This window comes from Orcinus orca, chromosome 10 (genome assembly GCF_937001465.1).
Source record: "Orcinus orca chromosome 10, mOrcOrc1.1, whole genome shotgun sequence".
Taxonomy (NCBI): Eukaryota; Metazoa; Chordata; class Mammalia; order Artiodactyla; family Delphinidae; genus Orcinus; species Orcinus orca.
In genome coordinates, this window is record NC_064568.1 from 66410915 (window position 1) to 66420329 (window position 9415).

At 60.5% G+C, this 9415-nt stretch overlaps 1 protein-coding gene across 5 annotated transcripts; it reads left to right on the top strand.

Moving 5' to 3' along the window:
- Nucleotides 1-1072: 1072 nt before the first annotated feature.
- HMGA1 (high mobility group AT-hook 1) lies at nucleotides 1073-9260 on the top strand. Of its 5 annotated transcripts, none has more exons than XM_049693753.1 (6): nucleotides 1073-1233; nucleotides 1476-1589; nucleotides 4764-4942; nucleotides 6760-6843; nucleotides 7492-7546; nucleotides 8865-9260. In XM_049693753.1, exons 3-6 carry the CDS (start codon nucleotides 4808-4810, stop codon nucleotides 9116-9118), a joined length of 528 nt encoding a protein of 175 aa, XP_049549710.1. In that variant the 5' UTR covers nucleotides 1073-1233; nucleotides 1476-1589; nucleotides 4764-4807; the 3' UTR covers nucleotides 9119-9260. The 5 variants fall into 5 exon arrangements, with proteins under 5 accessions (XP_049549710.1, XP_033280105.1, XP_049549711.1 ...); XM_012532240.3 differs by having other exon boundaries at nucleotides 1074-1233; nucleotides 7492-7542; nucleotides 8862-9146; XM_012532243.3 differs by having other exon boundaries at nucleotides 1074-1233; nucleotides 4764-4909; nucleotides 7492-7542; nucleotides 8862-9146.
- The last annotated feature ends 155 nt before the right edge of the window (nucleotides 9261-9415 follow it).

Genomic DNA, 9415 nt, shown 5'->3' on the forward strand with positions numbered 1-9415 from the left:
GGCCGGGGCCTCCAACGGCCAGGGAGGAAGAAGGGGAGCAAGGAAAAACATGAGTCACAGCCGTGTGTCACTGGGCCGCACTGCAATTCCCTGCACCACGGGAGGTGTGGAAGGCCGCCTCTGGGACCAGGGGCGGGGAGGTGCAGGCCCGGCCTGCAGGGCGCGCCTGACAGCGCCCTTTCTTCTCCCACCGCCCTCCCCGCCATCTTCCCACTTTGGCTTCCTTCTCGTTTGTACAAGTCTTTGTTGAGCCGGGCGTGGCGGGTACGGCGTGCGTAGACCCAGTTCCTGCCCTCAAAGTGCTTCCAGGCGACCACCGGCTAACGCTTTCTTATTTTTAAAAAAAGGCACAGCGGAAGGGGCCAGGGTACCACGAGGGATCGCTGGTCTCCAAAACACCATCCGGGTCACCTAAAGGAATGAACCCTCCCTCAGGTTTACCTGCAAAGGAGCCAATCGTTTGCCTCGCTTGAAGGCTGCACCTTGATTATGGTTCACTCGGGCCCATTAATAAATTTAAACCCTGGATTTCACAAGTTTCACGTTTGAATTTCACAAGACCTGCATTTCACCAGTCAGCCACACGCGGGTTGGGACCGAAATGCACATGCTGACACCTGTCCGCCCAGGGAAAATCTAGGAGCCGCGTACCTAGGTGAAGGGAGCGGCGGGTAGGCCGCGAAATTCTCCAACCGGCGCGTTTCTCTCCACCCCTGCCGCCCGCACGGACCCCCGCAAGCACCAACACCCGCCCACATTCACGCGCCCCGCGGGCGCCAAGCCCACACACCCGGAAGGCCCCAAGAGGTGACTCTCCCGGGGACCCCCATTCCATGCAGTAAGGATGCCCTCATCCCCCCGAAGGACTCCTTGGTGACCCCGCTAAACACCTCCCCACGTCTCCCGGCCGGGACTGTGGGAAGTGGGCCGTGGCCTCGGGTTCTCAGCCCAGGCCTCCCGCGCGCGCCCGCCCCCAGAAGCCCGACACCGCTCGCCCCTCCCCACACTCAACACCCACCCGCGCGGCGGCAGCGGCTGGCGGGCGGCCGCCCTTTTAAATCCCCGGGCTCATTTGCATGGCCCCGCCCCCTCAGTGACACGGCTGGCGCGGGCGGGCCCGTCCCCCCTGCCCCTGGGTCGCTCTTTTTAAGCTCCCCTGAGCCGGGGCTGCGCTTCTCTAATTGGGACTCCGAGCCCGGGCTATTTCTGGCCCTGGCGCGGCTCCAAGAAGGCGTGAGTTCGCGGCCCCTCCGGTGGCTCCTTTTTTTTATATCTATCATTTAATTAAATTATTTATTTATTGAGGCCGCGCACGGGCCGTGCCTAGCTTCCTGCCCCTCGCCATCCTTCGGGGGAGGGGGAATATTTTTGTCCCCCCGCCTGGATGTGACATATAAATACCCCGCGGGGGCCTGGGCGGCGAGCACGCGGCGGCGGCGGTCTCTGAGCGCCTCTGCTCTCTCTCCCGGTTTCAGATCCGCATTTGCTACCAGCGGCGGCGGCGGCGGAGCCAGGCCGGTCCTCAGCGCCCAGCACCGTCGCTCCCGGCAGCCCGGAGCGCGCACCGCAGGCCGGCGGCCGAGCTCGCGGTGAGTCGTCCCCGGGGCCCGCGGCGGCGGCGGCGGAGGGGGGCGCCCGCGCCCCCGCTGCACGCCGCCCCTCCTGCAAGCAGCCCGGGGCTGCAGCGCGCGCCTCCGGCTTTATTCCCAGGCCGGGGCTGCGCGAGCCGCCGGCGGGGGAGGGCCGCGCGGCGCGGGGGCGGGCGGCGGGGCCCGGCGGCGCGGGGAGGGCACCGGCACCCCTTCCCCCGCGCCGCGGGCGCCCTGCGGGGGGCGGGGACCCGGGAAAAGCGCGCGGTGGGGGAGGGGGCGCGCTGCTGCGGCGAGCGCGAGTTGTGCACCCGGCGGAGCCCGGTGCACCTCGCGCGGCCGCCGCTCCCGCCCGAGCCCGAGCCCAGGCCTGGGTTGTGGGGGGCGGGGAGAGGAACGGGCTGCGGCGACAGGGGAGAGTGGGGGGCCGGGTGGCCCCTTCAGCCTGGGGAAGTTCTAGAAGTGAGGGCGATGGGCAGGAACCCCGCAATTCGGCCTTACTCCAGCTCGGCCTTTCTCCTGGCGCCCCTCCGCAGATGAGGCCGAATCGCCGGCCTGGGTTTGGGGCTTCACCCCGACCCCACCTCTGGCCCGGCCCGCGCCTCTTCAGCCCCCAGGGCCCGGCTTGCCTTCCGCCCCCACAAACTGGTTTCTCTGCTTTGCTGGGCTCTGTTGGAACTAGTTCCTTTGACTCCCCGTTTCAATTTTTTTTTCTGGGGCTTTATTTTGCGGGGAGGGCGCGGAGGGAGGTGGCCTTTCTTCCTCTCCCCCGCGCGCGCCAGGTTTCCTGCCCCAAGGCGGGCTTGGGTGCCCCCTCTGGCAGGAAGTGGGGCCGGGTGCACCCTCGTGGCGGTGCATGCGGTCGGGGTGCACCGGTTTCCCGCGCCTGCGAAAGCGGCCTGCGCCCCTCCCCCCGCGCTCTAGCCCCCAGTCCCGCCGGCCGACCTGCAACCGCCGGGCGCAGACACTTGCAGAGTCACCCTGGGCCCCGGGTCTGCAGCAGGGACGACAGGGACTTTACCAGCCCCCAGACGGGTAAGGAAAGTGGCGGACTAGAAGGGTCGCCAGCAACCCACTCCATCCTGCTCGCCAACTTGCTCTGTGACCTTGGGCAACTCATCAGCCCTCTCTGGGCTACTATTTTGGGGAAAACAAGGTGGTTCCAGGATGATTTCCTCGAGTCATTCCTGCAGATTGCCTCAGCATTTGTGGAGCTCACACTGCGTGCACAGTGTGTGGAGGAGACAGGCTTGAGGCCTGAAAGGGCTTATTACCAACTGAAGGATTGAAGTTGGACCCTAAACGTGGCTTCGCCAAGCCAGGCCTCTCTGATGTTCAGAAACAGGTGGAAGAGAAGCATTTGGTAGTCTCACCAGAGAGGGCCTCAGGCCTTGCCTTCTCTGGAGTCCTGGATCTGGGGTTGGGGTGAGCGGATTAAAGGGTCCCCAGCAGCAAGAGGTGGGGGGAAACACCAGGGACACCCACCAGGATCCCCAGGCAGGCTGGCCCAGGCTTTTTGGGATTAGGGGCTGGCTTTGCCCAACTGGAACCACCTCTCCGAGGGGGCCTCCAGCAAACCTCCTGTGAGGTCAGCACTCATTTAGCTGATTAATTGTGATGTTTAGTTTTGAAGGGGGACCTGTGGTGTAATATAAGATTCTAATCACTGCCTGCAATTACAGAGCAGGCCAAGCCACTAATGATGGAGCAGGATAAATCACCAACCACCTTGTTTAAAAGGGTCTTCAAGTCTGAAATATTATAAAATGGAATAATTACCAAAGTCCCGCCGTCTGGAGCATTTCAGTACTTGAGGATCGGGGGCCTCAGGCCCTCTAACAATCGCAAGTTTGCAAAAACAGTCTTTCCTCTCATTGGGTTAAAATTGGAAATTGTCTGAATCTGAAAAGGGGAAAGAAAGTCATTTTCAAACGTTCTAGTTCTCATTTTGATCTGGAATGAAGCTTTCTGTTGTTGAAGCGTTTTTAACTTTTACCTGGTTTCATCCTTGCCGCAGTCTGGAGAGGTAGGTGAGGCAGGTGCTTTATCATTACCCACATTTTATAAATTGAGGGGCTTTCAGAAGTGGAGCCACTTGGGCCCAGCCTTTGCCAAGGGCAGCCAGGGATTGGTTATCAGGGAGGTGTGGAACCATAGGCCTCCCAGGACACGTCTCTATCTGAAACTTGGGGATGATAACGGGGAGGACAGGGATGGGGGTGCGAGGGCCCTCACTGTCCTTTCTCAGCCTCTGGAACAGACTCCCAAATACTCCTTGCAGAGGGGGGTTTCAGGTAAATTCTATGTTAGTAGGGCTGATGAAGCCCAAACAGGCCTCTAAGGAGAGGGGAGATCCTAGAAAAAGGAGCTTTTAGGATCAGCCCTGTTAGGGCTTCAGGGAGTCAGCTAGCATCTGTTACGTGGGCCCCTCTCAGTTGGACAAGTCCCTGCCCCTCATGTAAGGAGGCATCAAAGAGAAAGATCTCATCTGACTCCAGGTGGGTGGGGGCGGGCAAGGGGGAAGAGGAGACTCACCTTTCAGCTTTGGGTTTCTTTTCCTCCTCCCACCTCACCCACTGCGGTTTTAACCCCCTTCACCCTTCTTCCCAAATCGTCCCCACCTTTGAACCCCCAAGGCTTTTACCCAGGGAGACAGCAGCGGAAAGAACTGGTGGGGCTCTGGCAGGTGGGCCAGGGATTGATGTCTATGGCTGCCAGATGCCCAGGGCTCATTCTCTGCTTACCTTTCCTCCCTTGTTCCCTGTGAGCTACCCAGGCTTGGTTTTCTCTTGAAGGGAAGGGGCAGTTTGGTGGAGGGAGGGGGCCTTGGCAGTGTGAGGACCCCCATCTCACCCACACCGTTGCCAGGGCGGCCTTACCCACAGGCAGGACTGGGCTGGCTGGGCCCTTGGGCCCCGGGCCCTGTGGGGCTGGCAGGACGACAAAGAGCCGTTCTGAAGAGGAGATAAGGAGCTGATTAGGCCCAACGGCCCAGCCCCGCCCTGTGGCTGCAAGCTGGGCTGGGCAGATGCCCCCATCGGCCCAGGTGGGAATCGCGGGGACCCCTGGGAGCAGGCAGTTTCCTGCCGGGCATTTGGAGGGTGGGAGTGGTGAGGGGGTAGGAGGCGGCTAAAGCAAGAGGTTTTGTTTAAAACAACTTTTCCCGCCTCCCAGCATCCCAGCCGTCGCTCCTCCACCTGCTCTGCCGACAAGGGAAGATGAGCGAGTCGAGCTCGAAGTCCAGCCAGCCCTTGGCCTCCAAGCAGGAAAAGGACGGCACTGAGAAGCGAGGGCGGGGCAGGCCGCGCAAGCAGCCTCCGGTGAGTCCCGGGACGGCGCTGGTAGGGAGTCAGGTGGGTGTCCAAACCTTTGCCTCGGTTTACCTCTTTGGGCTAGGGAGGTGCCAGGCGTCTTGGCAGGTGAAAGCAGGACTGGCAGGGCGCAGCGTCATTCCTGTACACGTGTGTTCTCCCCACACACCCGTGCACCCCACACATGCATCCCTGGTGCCTGAGAGTCTGGGAGAGAAGTGCAGCCCGAGGGAGCCCTGAGCCCGAGCCCGAAAGTCCAAGCCAGAAGTGACCCTGTAGTCACGCAGGCCAGTCAGTGCTTATACACTGTGATAAACCACCCACTCTTTATTTCCAGTCCATCGTGGACCAGTGCATTATGAAACAGTAAAGATGAATTGTAGAAACGTGAACATTTACATACGGAAGCCCAGCGTTTTTTGTTATTATATTCGCTGCACGTGATAGTACTTTGTTAATTTACTGTGAAATTTACTATGAAGGTTTCTAAATACTTACTGTACGTTTCTGTAGTTCCTCATCCCAGGACAGTCACAGTTTCTGGGCCAGCACCTGTTCACGGGCCTCCTTGAGTGGCCCTGGATTGGGCTTTGCCCCAGCTCTGTGAAAGGAAGTGGAAGCCCAAGAAGCTTAAAATGTTGGGGAGTTGGTGGCAGAGTGACTAGAGCCCTGGTTCTGCCCCTCACAGAGGTCCCGTGGGATTAAAAGGCCAGCCTGGCACTGTGGGCACCCCAGGGAGCTTGGCCAGTCAGGCTGTGGGGACCACCTGTTACATGGCGGAGATCTTGGGTTTCTCTCACAGAGGGGCATCTGTCCCCATGTAAGGGGCAGCTGTTGGTGAAGCCCCATTACTTCCCTTTCGTGGGGCAGAGGAGAGGAAAGCAGTTGAGGTCGATCTTTGCTGTTTACACGTCAGGCAGCTTGTGTCCACCGGGCCCCGGGTGCCGCCCCCCATCTGTAGGTGGAGAGGCCTGTACTGACCCTCAGGACCCGTGAGGAGTCTGACGGGTGGTGGAACTCACCTGCCTCTTTCAGAGCCCACAGTTTGTGTGTGGGGAGCTCATCCTCTTAGTCTCATTCCCTAGGCCCACCCCTGCCGCCTGTCAGCTTGTGGTCAGTGGGGGGGTCAGAGAAGGGGTGTTGGGTTACTGGACCATGAAGAGCCCCTAGGCAGCCGCCTTGGGAAACCATAGCTGACGTGCCCTTGCTGCCCAGCTTCTATGCATTATGTAGCAGTTTTTTATTCTGTCTCGGGCTTATTAAAATTTCAGCGGCACCAGTGGGCAGGGATCTCTGGGGTTCCGAGATCTGGACATAACTCCTTCTCCCTAGGAGGCAGCCTGAAGGGAGTCTGGTTTGCAGGTAGAGGCTGTAGGTTCCCTCTAGGGGGAAGGGGGATCCTTTCCCCTCTTCTGCATCATCTGAGGGGGTGGGCAATGATCACAGCCCAGTGCTGGACACTTGTACATTTTTCATTTAGTTTTCGTGACACTCTACAAGGTAAGTCTTGTCACCATTTACAGATGAGGGAAACTGAGGCTCAAGCATTAAGTGTCTTGCCCGAGACCTTAGAGCTCGTCAGTGGCCGAGCTGGCAGGAGGACGGAGCTGCCTAAGAGTGTCTTTCTGCCCCTGTGACATCCTTCCCGGAGGCTTTCTGGCCTCTTGTCATTTAGCTGTCATAGGGAAGCAAGGGGAGAGGCTTTGCAGAAGATATTCAGATGGAGAACCTGAATCCCAAGGGCTGCCTGCCATGATTCCTGTGGATTTAATTCTGCTGGGCTGGGGCAGAGGGCTCTGTCCTGAAAAGGGGGGGACAGGTGGCTTCTGTGTCCCTGACTGCCCCGTCTGTCTTTGCAGAAGGAGCCCAGCGAAGTGCCAACGCCTAAGAGACCTCGGGGCCGACCGAAGGGGAGCAAAAACAAGGGCGCTGCCAAGACCCGGGTGAGGCTTGAGGAGGGCCCTCTCCCCACGACAGCAGCCATAGGAGGTCTGGGAAAGGGCCGACTTGTCCTTATTCTTGGCACCCTCTTTTTCTCTGGCATATGGGGGACGATGTGTCTTTGCTAATTGAAGAGAGTGGGGCAATGACTGAGGTCTCACTTCTGGGGCCTTGGTCCTGCCCAGGACACTGGGGAAATCGAGTCACATGTCCCGCAGCTTTCCTGGTCTGGAGAGAGGCGAGTTAGGAGGAGCGAAGGGGCAGCTCCTGGGCTGAGAATGTCACCTTTTCTCCCGGAGGCCCCCCGGGCTCCTGAGAGAGTGGGGAGAAGCAGGGAAGGCCAGATCTACAGTGGCATCAGCCTTTCAGAGAAGTTGTTTTGTTTTTTATTTTATTTTTTCTAAGACACGACTCATATCCTCTGAGTCATGGGTGGAGGAGGGAGTGGGGGGCGTGTGTGTAAGTTGGGGTGGGGGGGCAGTGTGGCTGGCCAGTCATCACCAGCTGGACTCGGGTGGGCCTGCTGGGCTGAGAGTCCTGGGCTGCCCCGAGCAGAGGAAGGTAGTTCTGCCCCTCCCTGCTCTCCCTCACCATCCAGGGCACTGTCAGGAACATCTTTGACTTAGTGGATCTTTTCTCTGACCATCTAGAAAACCACCACAACTCCAGGGAGGAAACCAAGGGGCAGACCCAAAAAACTGGTAGGTGAACAGGTGGCGGCAGCTTGGCTCTTCTGGGGAGGCTGTTAAGAGCGGGAGATGCCCCCATCCTATGCCCGCATAGGAACATGGCTCTCCCTGACCCGCAGGGCCAGGAATGGTGAGACTTCATGTTTTACCCAGGCCCGGAGAGGGGAAGGGACTTGTCCAGGGCTTAGGGTTCCTGGCACCCAGCCCAGGGCTTTTAAAGGGCTGTGTCCACGAGACCTGAGGGGTCCCAGGTACAAACCAGACCAGACACCCTGCGCTGCCCTACTGGGGGTGGTCCCTGTCTCTCCTTCCTCTGCTTTTAGAACAGACTCAGAACTTCTCGGGTGAACTTGGAGGTCAACTACTAGTGTTTCTCCTCCGCTGCCATTATAGAAACGAGAACGAAGAGGTTTAAGGAGCAGCAAGGGAGCTCAGGCCTTGGCAGGCGGGCGGGCGAGGGGGTCACGTTGGGTGGGGGTTGAGGTGCGATGCCGCAGGGAGCTACCTCCTCAGGGAGGCGCCGTCCATCTCTAGGCCCCGATAGCTGGTAATGGAAGTAGGCGGGTTGAGCCGGGAGATGCTGCCAGGGGGTCCACTGCAGTGAGGGCCCTCCCAGCCCTTTACTGTCCCCAACCTGTCTTCCCTGAGGCATTCATTCCTCGAGCCACCACCGGGTGAGGGGAGCTCTGGGTGCTGGCCGGGCCCCAGGAGTGAGTAACAGGAAACAAGTTGTTTTGGAGTTTGTGCCTGGCACGGGGGCCCCGTGTGGTGTCCCGACATTCCCGCCCAGTGAGTGAGCCCCGGCGGCACACACTTCCCCTTCCTCCCCGCCCTGGCCTGGGGTCAGCCCGTGGCCACTGCTCCGCAGCCCAGCAGCTGCCCCTGCAGGCCAAGGCCACTCGGTTCCCCTGCACCCACCGGGCGGGCTCATGCAGCCTCCAGCCACCCCTTCCCTCCTCATTTCCTCTCCCTGGCTGCCTCCTCCCCTCCCCTGCCCGAGAACCAATCACTTCCTCGCTTCCTCGAGCTCAGTGGTGCCCCGAGCTCTGCCAGGTACCCCTGCCATGGGCCTGGGGGCCAGGGGGCCTGGCTCTGTGTGAGAGCAGCATGTGTGTGGTTTTTTTTTCCCTCCCTTTAAATTCTTCCTTTTTTATGAATGAAACTGGGCCGTGGAGGTTGCTGAGTCACTCACACACTCAGCCCTGACTCATCCCCCTTCTGGAGAGCCAGGGAGTGCGGGGAGGGGTTGGGGGCGAGCTTGGCCCCTGGGCGGTGGAGGAGGGAGGGGGACAGGCCTGGCATTCCTGCTGATGGCCCTGCCCACCCTGCAGGAGAAGGAGGAAGAGGAGGGCATCTCGCAGGAGTCCTCAGAGGAGGAGCAGTGACCGTGCCGCGCCGCCCGCTCCCTCACCGAGGAGCAGTTTCCTTCTGGGACTGGACAGCTCCGCTCCGCTCCCACTGCCCCCACCCCTTCCCCCAGGCTCTCGTGTCACCGCCACCCACCTGCGCCCTCACCACCACACTACACAGCACACCAGCCGCCGCCGCAGGGCCCCCGGGGGCCCGAGTCGGGAGCAGTTTCCTTTGATTTCGGGTCCCAGCGACCCCTGACCCACGCACCTGACTTCCCACCGAGCTGCTCCCGTGCTGCTGCATCCCCACTCCCTCAGCGTGGGGACCTTGCTGGCTGGGCTCTTGGTTTCGGGGTCCCTTCTAAGACCCCGACTCTTCCCTCTGGCTTCCCATTAAGGGGCCTGGGAGGGCTCCCCTGGCCTTAAAAAGGGGCCCAAGCCCCATCTCATTCTGACATGCCCCACTCCCACTGTACTAGCGGCAGCAGGTGTGGCCACTGGAGAGGGGTGATTGGCCCCAGATGCCCCCAACC